The 19,272-nt window shown below is 28.3% G+C and overlaps 2 protein-coding genes across 4 annotated transcripts; one reads left to right on the forward strand and one right to left on the reverse strand.

Moving 5' to 3' along the window:
• Nucleotides 1-509: 509 nt before the first annotated feature.
• Uxs (UDP-xylose synthase) lies at nucleotides 510-5,852 on the reverse strand. Of its 2 annotated transcripts, XM_087402731.1 has the most exons (7): nucleotides 5,837-5,852; nucleotides 5,638-5,726; nucleotides 5,286-5,347; nucleotides 2,691-3,278; nucleotides 2,490-2,603; nucleotides 2,083-2,403; nucleotides 510-1,998 (listed from the first exon to the last, which is right to left on the reverse strand). In XM_087402731.1, exons 2-7 carry the CDS (start codon nucleotides 5,721-5,723, stop codon nucleotides 1,730-1,732), a joined length of 1,440 nt encoding a protein of 479 aa, XP_087258857.1. In that variant the 5' UTR covers nucleotides 5,724-5,726; nucleotides 5,837-5,852; the 3' UTR covers nucleotides 510-1,729. The 2 variants fall into 2 exon arrangements, with proteins under 2 accessions (XP_087258857.1, XP_011068578.1); XM_011070276.2 differs by lacking the exon at nucleotides 5,837-5,852 and having other exon boundaries at nucleotides 5,286-5,480; nucleotides 5,638-5,748.
• Nucleotides 5,853-6,402: 550 nt separating this feature from the next.
• LOC105154625 (tripeptidyl-peptidase 2) lies at nucleotides 6,403-18,855 on the forward strand. 2 transcript variants are annotated; one of them, XM_011070280.2, is made up of 19 exons: nucleotides 6,403-6,913; nucleotides 7,585-7,713; nucleotides 8,067-8,234; nucleotides 9,155-9,315; nucleotides 9,429-9,592; nucleotides 9,677-10,009; nucleotides 10,180-10,449; nucleotides 10,539-10,850; nucleotides 11,078-11,234; nucleotides 11,321-11,508; nucleotides 11,606-11,760; nucleotides 11,864-12,081; nucleotides 12,159-12,393; nucleotides 12,644-12,894; nucleotides 15,640-15,866; nucleotides 15,998-16,009; nucleotides 16,421-16,875; nucleotides 17,339-17,554; nucleotides 17,753-18,855. In XM_011070280.2, the coding sequence occupies exons 1-18, from the start codon at nucleotides 6,752-6,754 to the stop codon at nucleotides 17,546-17,548; spliced, it is 3,807 nt and encodes a 1,268-aa protein (XP_011068582.1). In that variant the 5' UTR covers nucleotides 6,403-6,751; the 3' UTR covers nucleotides 17,549-17,554; nucleotides 17,753-18,855. The 2 variants fall into 2 exon arrangements, with proteins under 2 accessions (XP_011068582.1, XP_011068583.1); XM_011070281.2 differs by lacking the exon at nucleotides 15,998-16,009 and having other exon boundaries at nucleotides 6,406-6,913.
• The last annotated feature ends 417 nt before the right edge of the window (nucleotides 18,856-19,272 follow it).

The following is a 19,272-nucleotide window of genomic DNA, read 5'->3' on the forward strand; positions in this document are numbered from 1 at the left end:
TTTCGTAATTTGATTCGGTAATTTTGTTATTCTTCTTGGAGCTAGCTTATTATCTCTTCCATATAAAATCATGTTTCAAGAAAAAAGTAAAATAAAAATAGAAAAATATAGCTAAAATAAATAAAGACATATGTTTTACTAAATAAAGATAAAATATATGCTTATTTAATCGATTATAATAGAATTTCGTTTATCTACAACCCATTCATTTATTAAATAAACAATTCATACTCACAGATCCAAATATCTCTAATAATTTGTACGTGAATTATGGCGTCATAGTTCAAATAAGATACCTCGATATGCTCGACTAGTTTTCTGAACATCGGCTCTTATTATCAGTCATCGGAATAATAAGTACTAATAGAGGAGAAAAGTAGTGAATCTCTATTATCCGAACCATTCAGAATTGTATCCTCTCGACAAGCTCGGATAAACAGAGAATTTTACTGTATATGTATTTTAACTATATATATTTAATTATAGATACATATGGGTATATATTCATATTTAGAGTATATATCATTATATTTTTTAAATTTGCATTTTGATACAAAGACATTTTCATACATTTTTGCTTAGTTATTTACATCATACTTACTTCGCATCAATTTTATTTTTACACTTGTAGGAAAAGAATTTGCCATGATAAACTAATATTACATAATTTTTGATAATGACAATATAAGAATTAATTACATTATATAAGTTACATTGTAAATAGTTGCATTATCATAAAAGTATTTTTTGTTCTACACTTATATATAAAATATAAAATTACTTTCTCTTATACGTTGTTATTACAGCCTCACATTTTATAACTATATCTATATTTTATGTATCATATAACTACAATATAAATTACAAATGACAAACTATTTTGTCGGCATTAGATCCATTTCAATCATATTGTACAAGAGTTCGCGAATGTTCATTACAACTATAATTGAGTAACTTAATAACATTCTTTGAAGTTTTATTGCAAGTACACATTATCGATAATATCACTATTATAACTGTAATAAATGAGTCAAAATTAAACAACATTTCCTAGCTATATATAAATATTATATCTAAGCAAATTATTTTACGTCCAAGCTAATACACGATCAATAATATATAAAAGAAGAAAACAATGTCTTCGTATTCACCAGCACCATTTTTCAGTTTTGCTTCTATAAATAATAGACAAATAAAAGATAACAATTTATCAATTTAAATTAATGCATAAATTTAAATGTTAATAAACAAAATAAAAATAAAGATAAAAATACATTTACAAATCATACTTAAGCAGTATTCCAAAATTGACTGTCAGTACTGAAAATCTATAGTGCACGTGATGTAAATTGTAGTATTTTCAATGCTGGCAGTAAATTTGGAACACAGCCCTTGATGTGTATTACAAATATATTTTAAAATATATATTTAGAATTAAAAATAATAAAAAGAAAGAGAACTATGGAGTCATGGAAAAAGGAATAAAAATATATTTTAAACTATTGCTACAAAGAACATATATATCTGACTGGAAGAAATTCGAGTCTATTTAATTAAATGATTGCATATTGTATGTATGTGTATGTATATGTATTGATTGATTATACGAATTATGCAAAATTTAAATTGGACGGGGATTTTTTGGCACATACTGGTCCATAGCTTAATGGCACTTTCACGCCACTTCTGAAAGTGGATACATTAATCGTATCACATTATACTTGAATTTCTAAAGTTGTTCTACAATATCGTGATCATTTTTGTATGAAGATTGTTTAAAACTGTTTTTTTGAGAGTGCTTTGTCCTTTGTAATTCCTTTGCGAAATATACTATAGTTTTCTTCAAGCCTTCAGCCAAAGGAACTTTAGGCTCCCAGTTTAAATATTTTTTAGCTCTACTAATGTCCGGTCTTCTTCTCTGTGGATCATCCTCAACCGCCGCGAGTTCGACTATTTCACTGGTAGCACCCACCAAACTCTTTATTACACGCGCAAATTCTGCGACAAATTGGAATGTTAAATTTCAATAAATATTACAAACAAATGTTGGGAAAAATGTAGCATAATTGGGATAACTCTTACTTTCAATAGTTTGCTCTTCAGGATTTCCAATATTTACAGGAAGTGTATAATTAGATGCCATTAATGCTACCAATCCATCCACCAGATCGGAAACATATTGAAACGATCGTGTCTGTTTTCCACTGCCGTATATCGTGATCGATTCATTTTGTAAAGCCTGGATGATAAAATTCGACACGACACGACCATCATTCATATGCATTCTCGGACCAAAAGTGTTGAAAATTCGTGCAACTCGGACCGAGACACCTTCGTGTCTCATGTAAGCATAGCTCAATGTCTCAGCAACTCGTTTTCCCTCGTCATAGCATGCCCGCGGACCTATATTTCAAATATACCCATCATTAGAGTATCTTCTACAATTTAAAGAAAAAAAAAAATAGTATTTACATCACACAGAATCTTACCGATGGGATTAACATGACCCCAGTAAGTTTCTGCTTGCGGATGTTCGTTAGGATCCCCGTACACTTCCGACGTGCTCGCAATTAATACTCGTGCACCGACTCGTTTCGCGAGTCCTAAAATGTCGTCAATAAATTAATAACATTGAATATCTTCAATTCATATCTTCAATTTTCAAATTCGGTTCCATACTGTTAACTCACCAAGCATATTTATAGTGCCTAAGGTATTTGTCTTGATCGTTTTCACAGGATTTAGCATATAGTGTGGCGGACTGGCCGGGCTAGCGAGATGATAGATTTCATCTACTTCTAGATATAATGGCCTTACGATATCGTGATGCACCAGCTCGAAGTTCTCGTGACCGACCCAGTGCTCCACGTTCCGCTTTCTGCCGGTGAAGAAATTGTCGACGACTATTACCTCGTGCCCGGCGAGCATCAGACGATCCACCAGATGGGAACCAACAAAACCCGCACCGCCCGTCACCAGGATTCGTTTCCGATTCTTATAATTTAGGAACTTCACCGTTGGGAAGTCCTTTGCCACTCCATTCTTAATTGCTGCCTCCAGATGTTGGAGTTTACCCTCCAGCTCGCGGATCCGAACTTTCGCCTCCTCGATGTCCCTGATGTCTCCGTCATCCTCAACATCGTGAATCTTTTGCGTCGCAACCTCGAGCTCGTTTTTATCTAAATTAGCTTTATTTACTCCGAGCACGGCGCGGTGTCGACCACGATTGAAAGATCGTTCCTCTTCCGTAGTCACCAGAGTTTTATAAAAACCTAAGACTGATACAAATATAAAAAACGACATTATTAATCCAAAAGACCTGTTTTTTATGCATTAATTTTCAACAATATAATAATTATATTGATATAAAAATAAAAAGTTTTGTGACTCCAAAAATAAATCAAATACAAGTAAAATGTATATGAGTTTCCGTGGTCGTTGTTACAATTACAAATTACATTGATAATCGTAATTAATTGTAAATTTATGCAAGATTTTTCAGACTGACAAAACAATAAATTTTTTGCTTCTCATAATATTTAACTTTTTTATATAACATATCATTACTAATAATAGTGTATGGATCTCGAGTAACCGCAGCGGTTAATCCTCAAAAAAATTTGCCTGCTCTACAAATTGCCTTATTCTCCAATTCTTGTTCGGCATTCGATGGTGCTCGATGCGAACGGTCCAATGTTACATAAATACGTAAATTACATAAATTATATGCTGCATACAGTCGCGCTCAGAGAAAGCTTTCCGATCGTTATTTACAGAGGCATGCAAAAATAATTTTGCTGCTCCAGAAGTGTGCATATATAATTATATTTGTATATAGAAATCGATTGAAAAAAGGATATGAGAAAGAAATCGTGTTAAATACGAATTCTTAGAACTAGAAAAAGATACAGAATAAATTAAACCGAGATTAAAACTGCGAGAAATCCAATTGCTCTCATATCGTTAATTGGCCAATTTAACATAAAATTTTCTGATTGGTATATTGGAAAGTTTCTAGGCCGATGTGAGTGAATGTATGATATCGAAATGTGAGCTAACGGAAATCTACCATCACAGTTGATCTATATTGGGTAAAAATAAACAATAGAAGAAAATAATTTTGGTCTGTTTGCTATACTCTATCTTTTTCTAATTCTTAGAACTAGAAAAGATAAACAAGTTAAATCGAGTTATAAACTTAATCTGGCTCTACATTGGCAGAAATGAATATAAAAGATTAAAATTAATCTGTATTGATGGAAATGAATAAGACAGAGGAAAATAATTTTAATAAAAGTAGAAATAAACATATATAGATTAACTAACTTTATCTTTTTCTAGTTCTAAGAATAAAAATTAGGAAAAAATAAAATAAAATTTATATTTGACCCATTTCTTTTTTGTCTTCTATTTTTAATAAATTCCTACAAAAACTGTATCTACATGCACATTTTTGGAAAAATTATTTTTGCGGAATTATTTTTGAAGAGAAAAAATAAGAGGCATTTCGTTTTCTTCATAACGATTTTGATTGAAATTAGAACTTGGTTATCGATAAAATTACGATCATACGTCTCAATAATATGACGATCGCGATGTATAATTACCGATATTAATAATTAACTGGCAATAATTCAAATCGTAAAATAGGCCTTTACATGCTTAATTAAATTGATATAGAAACAAGAAAATGTCAAAAAATTAAATCGACATGTTTGCCTCTCATTTTAGTTAACGGAAAGTCATTCTTGCAACGATTTGTTATAACTATCAGAAAAACTTTCAATCGTATATTTTATTTTTCGGAGTTAAGGTCGAGTTTTACGCACGAGAGATAAACACACGACATACACATTAAAATATTTTGTTATTCTTATAACGCAGCATCGTTGATTTCTAGTATTTTTAATTTTAACGATAGTAGAGTGCAGATGGAATCATAAAGTTATCGTTATGTAAACGTACCATGAGACATAAATGAGAAAAACGATACTCTGAATAATGTTGACGAATAAATGATAATAATGTGGAAGGAACGGGATGAAAAGGAATTCAAAGAATTCGAAGAATCGCTTGATGAATTCGCGAAACTAAACAGAGAAGCAAACGAGATCAAACGAGATCGCGCAATCGCTGAATTTATTGTCTGACCGTGTGGCGTATCAGTCGTAATAAATAAATCAAGTAGTTCGCGACGCAAAAGAGTCAAAACATATTCCGAGCTTGTTCGGATCTCCGATGATGCTCCTCGTTCTTGGCTCTCATAACCTATCGAAAAGACTCACCCAGCAGTGCGCAAATTGCAAAGATCGCAACCTGCTTCATCTTCCGTTGCGTGATAACCATGCTTTAAATTTACACATGACTCGTTTTAAATTGTGCTTACGTCACTCCCGTCGTGACTCGACGGACACCGATCGTTGCGTTCTCCCGCGTGACACGGGAAACACGCGTTCGAGGAGTCGAGTACAGTGCGTGCACTACGTAAGTACGTATATTATGGGATTATTTGGAAAGGATTCCGATGGGAATTATTCTGTTGCCCTCTAGATTTCTGTTTTTCTAGGGAAAACGGAATAACTCCGATCGAAATCCATTCCGAACACTTTCATATAATACGTTCCCAGTTTTAATTACCAATTCAAAATATACACACGGGGCGAGGGAACATAACCTCCACAGTACACGGACACCAACGGACACCGACTAAACGCGTGTTTCATCCACTGTATCGACAAACTTCTGTGTATATATATATATATATATATATATATATATATATATATATATATATATATAGTATAAAAGTCTGTAATTCGATCGCTCCGAGACGCACCTGCACGCGACGTGCTCGATGCTTATTGACGCAACGTGCTTGGAGATACGAGTGTCGCCATCTAAGCAGAGATATTCAAAAATTTTGAGATTTGCTCTCCGTTGTATCGTGATATTATCCTTCGTCAGTAATGCATAATTTTGTACCTTCTGTCAATAACTTGGATTATTGAATTTCAATGCATGATTTTTAATATTTTTCTATTGTTTTGAACTGTATGAAAAAACTGTTGAAGAAATTAAATTACATTACTTGTGAAAGTTTTAACAATGAATTTTTGCTATCATAGAAGTCAGATTGTATTTTTCATTTATTTTTCGTATTTAAATTTGTATGGCAGAATTAATTAAAAATTGACTGTGCCTTTAAATATATATAATTATTATTTTATAATGTAATAATATTAATTTTATATACTACAATTATTGTAATATATATTATCCTGACGATTGATTTATATATATATATATCGAATATTATCGTATTATATATAGCATAATATATAGATATTATATATACATATTATATTGAGAATAATATTTGAGTTATAAAATTGCACTCTCATTATTATTGTCATGACATATACTCCAGTTATCCATGCAAGTGGGAATCGTAAAAAAAATGCATCTTTACGGCAATAATTTATCGAGTCGCATATTTATTCGTAAAGCACCTACATAACAGTCATCTATATATAACAAAATTAACATAAAATTATAGGCCATCGGCAACGGCACGGACGCATATCGATATCGTCCGCCTTTAACCTAATCTAACCTCAAAAACTGATGTATCTCAACTCTCAACTGTACACGCAGGCGCAGAGCCAGTTCTTCGATTAATATATAAGGCTATACGACAGTACAAAGGAAACATCTCGGGTGGTTTTCCTGCAGTCACGGTGGCACTTGAAACATGGCAGACGTCATCGATTGTAACTTTCCTGTTTGGGGCCTGCTGCCTAAAAAAGAGACAGGTGTCACTCAGTTTCTTACTAAGTATCCGGAGTACGATGGACGAGGTGTTGTCATTGCGATACTGGACTCGGGGGTGGACCCCGGAGCCCCGGGTATGCAGGTAAGCCAAGGGTGAATTCGGACATTAGTTAGTATTGGTTAGTTGGTTGACACGCCTCTCAAAAAAATTAGCTCCTCACGATGCTAATTCTCTTTGCACAAGAACCGTCTTTTCTTCGAAACGCGAATGCAAAATTTTTAAGTAAATCTGTCTCGACGAGTATCAGTTCTATCCTTCATTCGCTCCTTAATTTTTTTGTTCGAGATGTTTCCCGGATTTCATCAACTATCTCCACCAAAAGATAAAAGTCATGCTGTTTGCTCAATATGATCGATTATGAGAAAATCTTATGGAATGACAGAAAGTTGTTGAATGAACTTTGTTATGTCAATAATAAATTTAATTTAATTGCGGCTGAGCTTTTTCACAGTAATTTCAAATTTGTATAACTATTCTCACATTACCATAATTTTTGTCAGTATATTTAATTAATAACAAATTTTTTTAAATCGCATTTTAGTATTATTTTTATTTTTATTTTTTTATGCATATTTTATTTTCGATAGTCTTTATTAAATCTTTAATAATTAAAATATTGTTAAAGCTCTATAGAACACACACATTATTAAATTTTTAATAAAACTTTAACAATACTTTATTAAAAACTTTATTAAAAACTTTAGTGAAAAAATAAATATTGTTATCTATAAATCAATACATATGGGATTTAGGTGACTTCAGATGGAAAACCCAAAATTATTGAGAGATTTGACTGTAGCGGAGCAGGGGATGTAGACACTAGCAAAGTTGTTCAAGCACCTGATGGATATATAACTGGCCTGACTGGTCGTAAATTAAAGGTATGTGTATTGTATTCTGTTTATGTAAACTGTTTTATTGTATAGAAAAGATATCATATTATATAGAAAATGACACTTTAAATTTTTTTATTTATAACCTAATGATACTTTTTAGAATTTTAAATTGTTAGTTACAAAAGTATAAGTAAGTGTAAAATTAATCAAATTATATTAACTATATAGCAGAATGTGTAAGTATATATATATATATATATATATATATATATATATATATATATATATATATATATTAACGTCATAATAATGTGTAACTGTAAATAAAATAAAACAGATGTTTATTATAACAATTTATATATATTAATTGCAACATTTGATTATTATTTATTATTTAGGTTCCATCTAATTGGAATAACCCTAGTGGAGAATATCATATCGGTTTAAAGAATCTGTATTCATTATATCCTAATAAACTAAAGGAAAGAGTAGTAGCAGAACGCAAGAAGCGTCTTTGGGATGATGGACATAAAGCAGCATTTGCAGAAGCCTCCAGACAATTACAGGTAAAATATTTTGTATTAAAATATGTTAATTTTTTATATTTGTTTAAAAAACGGATTATAATTCACTTGATTCTTTATATATACTTACAACTTTTCAAACTTGGATATATGAGAATTTTAACCGAATTGAATGTTATTAATCTCTTTGTTATTAATTATCCATCTCACTCTGTGATGTTTAAAATATATTTATTGAAATTTTTCAACATCAAGTTGTTATTTTGTCTTTAATTTATATAAATAATTACAATGTTATTAAAATGTCACAAGAATTAAAAATCAATAGAAATGTCTCTGAATAGTATTATAATTAGAATATTAGTCCATGTGTGATCCAAAGATAGGAATGCATGTCAAACCATGCAATTAAATGAGGCCGCTATTTCACAACATGTCACAGTGATCTGTATCTAATGCTATATTTGTATTTGGCAGATTGATCTATTGTAAAGCCATTGATTCTATTATATAATATCTACTTAAGCAAAGTCTATTATATTGTGAATGATACATATATGTGTAACATTTTTATTAATTTTATGACATTTTTATAGTATATAATTTATAAATATTAATTTCTAAGTGTTTAAGAAGGCATGTAAAAAATTTTAAAGATATATATTATACAAGAAATTGAAGATATAAAAATATATCATTAACGTAAAAAAATTTGTTAGAGAGAAAGAGAAAGAGAGAGAGAGAGAAAGAGAATTGAAAATATTTTATATGTTGAATTAAATTATTATAAGCAGATGTTTTTTGTACCTTTATTAAAATATGTATTGTCCTGTTTATATGTTTTTTATTAAATAAACTGATATGAATACAGTATTCATTTTTTAATTAATAATTAACTAATTAATAATGTAAGTTTACTTTATAAATATTAGTTATATAATATTCTTAAATATAATATATAGGAATTTGAGAATAAAAATCCACAATTATCGACTTTGGAAGAAAGACTGCAAAAAGAAGAGTTTGAAGCTCGAGTTGAAGTATTGAATAATATTGAAAAAAAGTATTGTGATGTAGGACCTACTTACGATTGCGTTGTTTTCCACGATGGTAATATTTGGAGGTAATCATATTTCGAGTATGTGATAAGCCTAAATATTCACATACCTATTTATTTAAAATTTAAATTACATTATATTTACTTGTTTGATTTGATGTTTATTTTTTCTATGACAGAGCATGTATTGATACTTCTGAAGTGGGTAACTTAGAAACTGGCGTTTTTCTTGGTGAATATTCTATCACGAGAGATTTTACTCCTCTTACACAAGAAGACCAGTTAAATATTAGTATTAATATTCATGATGAAGGCAATACATTGGAAATTGTCAGCTTATGCTGTAAGTACGACAAAAATTTTATTAAAGTTTTATAAAATTAAATGCCCGATTTTTCTATTAGACTTTAATTAAATTATATTGCAGCGAGTCATGGGACACATGTAGCATCAATAGCAGCTGCATATTTTCCTGATAATCCAGAATTGAATGGAGTGGCACCAGGAGCCCAAATTATTTCGCTTACTGTCGGTGATGGTCGTATTGGCACAATGGAAACTGGAACTTCAGTTGTGCGGGCAATGATCCATATAATGCAACGTAAAGAGAAGGTTCACGTTATAAACATGAGTTATGGTGAACATGCTCATTGGTCAAATACAGGTAGAATAGGAGAATTAATGAATGAAGTTATTGATGAATATGGTGTAACATGGGTTGCATCTGCTGGCAATCTGGGCCCAGCTTTGTGTACCATTGGTAAATATAAAATTCTTTATTCTCTTTTTACACACATTCTATTATATCAGCTTCTTAAAATTTAATTTTATTGCTACACTTTATATTAATATTATCAATACAAAATATATTTAGTTTTTTGTGCTATGTGTCTTGATATCTTACATCTAAATACTTTAAAAAATATATAGGAACTCCTCCAGACATCAGTTCAAACAGTATTATTAGTGTTGGTGCTTACGTATCACCTGATATGATGGTAGCCGAATATTCTTTAAGAGAAAAAATGCCAGGCATGCCATATACTTGGTCCTCCCGTGGCCCAATGATAGATGGAGGTGCTGGTGTAACAGTATGTGCACCAGGAGGTGCCATTACCAGCGTTCCAAATTTTACTCTTAGAAAAAGTCAACTTATGAATGGTACGAGTATGGCAAGTCCACATGTTACTGGAGCAGTTGGTGTGTATTGAAATTTCTATATATATCTATGACATTAAATTTTGATATGATTATAAAAATATTTTTATGACATACTTTTATATTTTCAGCGGTTCTTATATCGGGTCTTCTTGCCAAAGATTCTTTATATTCTCCTTATAGTATAAAAAGGGCGCTTGAGAATACTGCTCTTTATGTACCCAATTTAGATCCATTTGCACAAGGCTCTGGCCTATTACAAGTCGAACGTGCATTTGATAATCTCATTTCGTGTTGTGATGCACCCGAAAGAGACGTACGCTTTGCTGTCAATTGCGGCGTTAATAATTCTAAAGGCATTCATATGAGAACAGGTGTCATTGATCGTGCAAAGGATTTTGCAATTACAGTCGAACCAGTATTTATAAATAGCGAAAATATAGGTAACATAATACATAATGATTTTATGTAATTGTTCTTTTTTTATTTTTATTATCACGATATCATATTTCTCTAGAACGAATATAAAATAATATTTTAATAAAATGCTATATAAAATATTTTAATTAATATTTTAATAAAATGCTATATAAAATATTTTAATTAATATTTTAATAAAATGATATATAAAATAATATTTTTGTACAAATAAATTTATGTCATTTTGTAGATCCAGCACGCAAAATAGATTTTAATCTGAAGCTAACACTGGTGTGTGATGCTTCCTGGGTTCAATTTCCGACACATCTGGACTTGATGCATATGCCTCGTGCTTTTGCTATTAGGGTTGATGCTACTAATTTACCAGAAGGTGTTCATGCTACTAGGTAAAAATAGTTATTTTAAATTGTATCATTATCTTAACTAGTTTAAAGTAATTGCAATTATAAGTTTGCATTCTTACAATTTTTAGTGTACGAGCGTATGACGTAACTAATATCGCGAAAGGACCAGTATTTCAAATTCCGGTAACTGTTGTCCAGCCAATGACAATACCGAAGACTGCACTTCTTCCAGACTTAACATACACAAATGTATTATTTAAACCTAATACAATTCAGCGTCATTTTATTCTTGTTCCAGAAGATGCTACTTGGGCAGGTAATATATTAAAGATAATCTTATCATAAAAAATTATTTAATGTAATTTAGACAACATTATATACATTATATTTTATTTTTTATATGTTTAAATCAGTTCTCAGATTAAAAAGCACAGAAAAGGATAAGACTGGTAGATTTGTGATGCACACTATTCAATTAAAACCTCGTTTAGCCTGTAAAACTCTTGAAGTTAACAGAATAATAAGTGTTACATCTCAATCGGAAACTATTCAACCATTTGCTGTTCAGGTATAAAATATTTATATTAAAGATGTATAAACACATTCTTAAAAAGTACAATGTTTGTAATTGTTTAGTTTATTATATCTGTATATGCAAATAATTTTTTCAGGGTGGATTAATTTTAGAAGTAGTTATCGCAAAGTATTGGGCAAATCTTGGCGATATGTTTATTGATTATTCTATAGAATTTCATGGAATTCATATGATAAATGGTAATCTTACAATGCTATCTGGAGATGGAATAAATCGTCTTGAATTACGTAGCTCTCTTAGAAACGAAGAAATTGTACCCAATATTTCTCTGAAGACATCTGTTCAAGTCTTAAAGTATGTTTTACTTGATATTTTGCATCTTATTTTTATACTAATGATTACGAGATATACTTTAACATGTAACATTATAGGCCTAATGAATCGAAAATTGCTCCTTTACGAGCACGTGATATTATTCCACCATCACGACAAATATATGAATTACAACTAACATACACATTCCACTCGGCAAAATCAACTGAGGTCACACCAAATGCTGCATTGCTTAGTGACTTGTTGTATGAAAGCGAATATGAAAGCCAAATGTGGATGATTTACGACAGTAATAAACAATTGATAAGTTGTGGAGATGCATATCCATCTAAAGTGAGTTTTTATTTTAATATTTAAAAAAATATAATGAAATATTGTACTGCATTTGTCGTTATATAAGTACATTAACTTTTTTATGTATTATGTATGTAATATATACATGATAATATTTCTTTAATAATAAAAATATATTCAAGATTGTATATTTTTCACAACACTAATATAATAATTCCAAGATCTAAATATGGAATTTGGCCCAGTACGGTTTTATTTAACATATGAAAATAATATTAATTTATTACAGTATACAATTCATAAATTAGAAAAGGGAGATTATACTTTGAAAATGCATATACGTCATGAGAAAAAGGATTTGTTGGAAAGATTGACAGACATGCCGTTACTATTGAGTCAAAAGCTTAGTACACCAATTAATTTGGATATTTATGCCAATCAATCGCAAGCCATTATTGGTGGAAAAAAAATGGTTGCTGCATGTATTCCACCTGGCCATATTCTTCCTCTGTATATTACTCCACTGTCTAATGAAAGCAAGTGAGTGTTTACATTTATATCTGTATATATAATATTTTTTCTTAGTATTTGTGTTATAGATATACGTAAATTAATGTAGTTTGACATTTCTAAATTTGTCGATAATAATAATAGATGTAGTTAAATATTTAATAATTATTTGCATAAGACTAATCTACAACTATGAAAGTTATCTATAAAGAAAATTTTATAATTGGAAATTTCTAAATAGTTTCTAAAATATTCAAGGTTTTTAATTGCAACATTTTATCTTAAAAATTTATACTATAGGTTAGTTGATTATTTTATGTATGCACTCATAATTTTAATTTAGAAATCTAAATTTTTATACATTTTAACACACTTTTACGTTGTACACATATCATATATATACTTTTGCATATAATTTATATTAAAATACATTATATGTATGTATACAAATATACAGGAGATTTGGAAAATAATGATAAATCTTTCATATAGAGGCAGAATGGACTAAATTGAGAAGAAAAATCCTCAGTCCATTTTGTAATTTTCGCAATAGTTAATAAGATTAATTGCCAAAAATTGACGAAAATTGATCTTCAATAATTTTTTACTCAAATATTATTAACTTTACAGAAAAACTGCAAGAGACAAAAATTGTTTATTTTCTTCTTATAGAGCTCTAAGAAAGCTCTTTTTAGAATTTTTTCAAAATTTTTTAATACTGTATTTTCTCATTTGGTAAAAATGAGAAAAATGTAGTACTAAAAAGTTGATAGAAAAATTCTGAAAAAATTCGTAGAGTTTTATGAGAAGAAAAAAAAACAATTTTCGTCTTTTGCAATTTTTCTATAAAGTTGATAGTATTTGAGTAAAAAATTATTGAAAATCAATTTTCGTCAATTTTTGGCAATTAATATCTTGTTAACTATTGCGAAAATTGCAAAATAGTAGAGAACTTTTTTTCTTAGTTTACTCCATTCTGCTTGTGTGCGAAAGATCATTATTTTCCAAACATCTCGTATATTAAAAGTAAATTATTGATGTACTCTCAATATCATCTTTATTGCTTGTTTCATATATTGATAAATTGTATGTTTAAAATATAAAAAAATATATACTTTGAAATATTCTATCTATATAAAATTTTATATTTTTGTATATAAAAATATTTTGTTTATAAACTCTTAATAATTTTACAACTTGAAAATATCATAGTACTATGCTTGAATGTAAAATATTCTTTGAGTTTTACTTAGTAATTTTTTTTACGGTTTTATTGATTATCAAGTTAAATATATACGAATGAAAATATTTATATGAACGTTTTTATATGAACAAATATATTTTATGCATACGTGTACATTAAAAACGTTTATGAAAATATTATAATTCAATATTTTATATATATATATGTAAGATGTTTCTAAATTGATGTCATAAAATTTACACACATTTTCTTTGACCAATTTAGTATCTCTTTTTCTTAGTAAAAAGTTTATTGGAATTTTTTTTATATAATTCTTTATTTTTTAAATATGTTACATTTATATGTCAAATATTATATTTAATATTGATTTTTGTGTTAAAATTTTATTAAAACGAAATTTGTATAAGTAATATAATTTTAATTTTCCGTTTTGAAACTCAATTCCTATAAAGTTTTTTATTTTCTATTGCTTATAAATCAAATTGTAAATAAGAAAAATTGTACATACACACACACACACACACACACACACGCGCGCGCGCGCGCGCGCGCGCGCGCACACATATGTGCGCGCGTGAGTGCGTTTTCGTTAAAAAAACATTGATGTCAAATTGATTAAAAAATTTATACATACCTGTAAATTCTGTGACATTTATTTGGAGATATTTGATAATATAATATATTATTTAGTGCTGAAATGCTATTAAGATAATTTTTTTTTCATCTTACATTGCAGCACTGAAAACAAGTGAGTTTATAATACAATTTTATACATACTTTGAAAGCTTTATAATAAAATCAAGGACATTTGCTATTCAGTTATATGACAACATATTTTTAAATGCATGCTTATGTCTGTCTTTAATCAAGATATTGCATATAAGATACAATATCAAGATATTACTTATTGCAAGAAAAGGTACATTTAAAAAAGGCAATTTTACATAGGCAAATTTTTATTCCTTTTTCATTCTTAGTTAAAGCAGATACATCAACATATATTGGATAAATAATGTCAATTCTGATCTATGTTTATTACAAACAATACACGTAATCAAACTTATATAGTTAATATAAATAAGTTTTATAAAAAAATTTGCCTACGTATATATTAAAAACTATTGCTTTTTCTACTTTCAATTAGTTTGACGTTACTGTTTTTCAAAAATGTTGCAAATTAAAAAAGTTTCTTCATAGAGATTTCATATCTATATTTATATAATTGTTTCTTCAAATTTGATTGTCAACTTTTATTACTTGCGAATATTTGATTCCACAAGAAATGATTTGACTTTTTACATGTATAAATTATGCTTTTGTTTGCTAATGTAATGTATTAGTACATTTGATATGAATGGAGTGTATTATTTCTCTGCGAGATTATATTCTGTTATATATATTATCACTATTACGCTCTTCTTACAGTATTCTATTTTCTTTCATTCTATTTAGCTTCAGCATGTAATACATATAACAAAAATAAAATAACAGAAACTGCTATATTTATTATTAAAATATATAATTTTAATTACTTGATATACATTATATATTTTTCTTTTCTTTTTACAAAGAGTATCCAAATACGCTACCCCTGGTAGTTATCTTCAAGGTACATTGACTTTCTGTAAAGATGATATTGGGAAGAAGGTGGATAGTCACGTATTTAAATATATCATATCTGAGCCTGCCAAGAAAAATGTCAGCCCTACTGCTAAATCTGAGAAAGAGAAAACTACAAAGTGGGATGAATATCAGGAAGCATTAAGAGATTTAAAATGCAATTACCTTGCTAAATTTGGTAATCATTTAGATATTGTAATGTTTAGATATATAATAAATATAAATTTAGAGTAATTTAATATTATTTAGTTTAGTACTATCATATATATATTTTTTATCTTTTTTTCCGGTTTATATTCCATCAATTAGCACCATCAATAAGTAAGTTGGATTGAATTTAAAATGTGAACATTTATGTATTTTTCTCCATAATATTTATGTTCTTTTTTATATCCATATAAGATACATGTATTCTTTCAAGCATGTAATTGCAATTGTTGCATTTATTTAACTTTCTACAAATATTTATATGTTAAATATGTATCCATGATTACTTTTTATCCTTTTACTATGTTTATAATAAAACAAACTATTTACATTAACAGCATACATAATTTATTTGAGAACACTGACATTTGTTATCATATAATATAAAAAAATCTAACATGAATATCTACATGTATGCAAACGTGATCTTTAATATATATGACATTTATTATATATTATACATTATTAATTGAAAATTTATTTTTACGAATTAATACTAATGAATTCTGTTCTTGTTTGTAACAGAACCTGGTGATCACACCAATACATTGTACGGAGAATTGAAGGGTGCCTTCTCAGATCATTTGCCTGTCCACACTGCCATGTTGATATCGTTGGATTCTTCGGAGGCACGGCGACATGTACCACAAAATGATCTTTCAGAAAACGCTATTGCGTTTGCTAATCAAATAATAACAGTTGCTGACTCTGTGATCACTAATATTGATCAAGATAAGTTATTAGCATATTATGGATTGAAAAACGATCAGCGTCCTGATGCGGCTAAAATCAAAGTAACTATGGAGAAGCAAAAAAACAGTTTGATTGAAGGATTAGTGAGAAAAGGGTGTGCATTGGCACGATTGTATGTACATGGAACAAAAACTGGAGAAGGAGATGGATCCTTCGAACATTTGCTTGAAAGTGTTACACATCATTGGCAAGAAGTACAGAAATTCGCTGAACCTACTGACAATAAGGTAAAAATAATATTATTATTTTTAAATCCATCTTTTAAAATACACAAAAGTAATATATTATCCTTATAGAAGAGATTAGAAGTACACATTTAATTTTTAATCTTCCCCTTCTTCAAAGGATAAAAATTAAGTTTTTATGTTTTGTTAAATTTTGAACGAAAGATAAAGTTAGAAAAATGAAATTTAATGAACATTTTTCTCTAGTAAAAAGGACTTATTAATAAAAAAAAACTTAATTTTTACTTCCTCCTTTAAAGGAGTGTAACTCCTCAGAGATATATATATAAGAGTACATGTTTATATAAAAAAATCTTTCTTAATTTTCGACAAAGTATCATTTAAAATTTTTCATACTTATTTAGAAACATCTTGTATACATCCACTCGAATAAACGTTAGATAATTAATAAGTACATTATAAAATGATAAATAAGATAGATAATCTATTTCTATATCTTCTTTAGGTTGTTATTTTATCTCTATGGCATGCACACATCAATAATCATTATGGACGTTATTTGAAATTATTGACACGCTATTATGAAGAAAAACAATTAAAAGAAATTGATGAAAAATGCATTGAAATTGCAAAGCTTCTGGGATGGGAACATTGGTCACGTCTTCTTACCACAAGTATACCAACACGTTACCCAGCTACATATAGATCATTCTGATCACTGGTGAGTACTGTTTATTTTAATTTTAAATTAAAAAAATAGATAACAATAAACTTTATAAATTATAAATAGCATTTTTTTAATCATTACCGTTCTTTACAATATATTTATATGATTATTTGATTAAAACTTGAAGAAAGTTTAATTGGACGTTTTTTATAGAATACTATATAATAAACAAAACTTATATGTTGCTTTCAGATTAATGAATCCAATGTGCGAAAATATGATATAGAAGATTTATGAAAACGATTTTCACATCTTTGTAATAACAGTGACAAATATAAAAGACAAAACGTTTATTTGAAACAGAAGTCAGGTGTAATATACATTTAGAAAAATATAAATTTATTCATAATAAACTAACGATTTAGAAGATAATTGCAGTGCTGAACTGACTTAAAATAAATCATATTCATAGCACGCATATGATTTGCTTAAAAAACTGACAAATTTTTATTGAAAATAGAAAACAAATTTGATGAAAATTTTATAAAAAGTAAATATAAGAATGGTAAAATATTTTATTCGCAAAAATTAATATGCTATTAATATTATAAAAGAAAAATTGACGAGAAGGCTTTAATTTGAATGAGTACTTAATTTGAAATATATTTTTAATATTGCATTTTACAATGTGTCAATTTAGAAATTTAAATTTTTAGCTAACATCGTGTATCAGTTTCTATTATAATGCAATGTACCTCATTTGATTTTTATCATATTTCTATTTTTACAATAAATTATGGCTACGTTATTCATTACAAGTACTGGAAATCTATTATATTACGTATACCATAGATTTTTCACTACTCGTAGAATAACAGAACGTAGCCTATATGTAAATATATAAATATGTTTTTTGTTTTTATATTCATGGAATATACTTCCATTTTTGTGTTATCTTGGACATATAACACATTGACTAATCTTGAATAGATTATTAGTTTCATAATTGTAAAGTCATATTATTTACACGTGTAGCACAGACGCTTTTATATCTTATCTCATTAAAAATATATTATCACATACTTTTTATGATAATACATACATTCGCATATGCATATATTTGAAACTGAATTTCATACATTCTTTTTAAATGCTAAATGCTAAAAGAATTATTCATAGGAACAATATGCTTTTTATAAAAGAATAAAATGATGAAATTTATATCGCTTTAAAGAAAATCATGTTTTAAAATTATCGATCAATAATCAATATGTCACTGCAAGAAATGTCATTAAAAAGAAATTCAATTAATAAAATGTGTTTTGTTATAAAATATAATAAATATCAAATAATAACTTTCTCTCGCTCTCATTTATTCTCTTATTAAGTAAGCTGGAAATATGTTCTGAAAATATAGATTGTAAAGTACAATATATTAAAAAAGCTGTATCGCTTTTCTCAATTGTGCAATTATTTCGGCAACAAAATCATTACAAAAGTTATTTTTAGTAAATTATTATTTTAAGAACAATATAAATTATACTTTTTAAAAGCCGTGTTATACATTACGCGTTCTATTCGTCTTCTTCTTCATTTTTTCCTTCTCCAAAATGATTTTCCGATTCATTAAGGCAGTAAATCAGTTTTTTTATACATACACATTATCAATATTTGAATATCTATAATATTATACATAACATGAACTATAGATTTTCAGTACTGTAGCGGAACATAACTTAAATTGATTAATTCAATTGCTTGAAACGAAACAA

The sequence above is a fragment of the Acromyrmex echinatior genome, chromosome 2 (genome assembly GCF_024713525.1).
Source record: "Acromyrmex echinatior isolate Ae372 chromosome 2, ASM2471352v2, whole genome shotgun sequence".
In the NCBI taxonomy this organism is placed as follows: Eukaryota; Metazoa; Arthropoda; class Insecta; order Hymenoptera; family Formicidae; genus Acromyrmex; species Acromyrmex echinatior.

Excerpts from the sequence above, each read along its gene's own strand:
- Uxs (XM_087402731.1), bottom strand. The coding sequence starts at position 5,723 with ATGAAACACGCGTTTAGTCGGTGTCCGTTGGTGTCCGTGTACTGTGGA. Across the intron at positions 5,348-5,637 it reads CGTGTGTATATTTTGAATTG|CATGGTTATCACGCAACGGA; the intron begins GTAATTAAAACT and ends GTAAATTTAAAG. Across the intron at positions 2,404-2,489 it reads GGGTCATGTTAATCCCATCG|GTCCGCGGGCATGCTATGAC; the intron begins GTAAGATTCTGT and ends TTTGAAATATAG.
- LOC105154625 (XM_011070280.2), top strand. The coding sequence starts at position 6,752 with ATGGCAGACGTCATCGATTGTAACTTTCCTGTTTGGGGCCTGCTGCCT. Across the intron at positions 7,714-8,066 it reads TGACTGGTCGTAAATTAAAG|GTTCCATCTAATTGGAATAA; the intron begins GTATGTGTATTG and ends TTTATTATTTAG. Across the intron at positions 10,450-10,538 it reads ACATGTTACTGGAGCAGTTG|CGGTTCTTATATCGGGTCTT; the intron begins GTGTGTATTGAA and ends TTATATTTTCAG.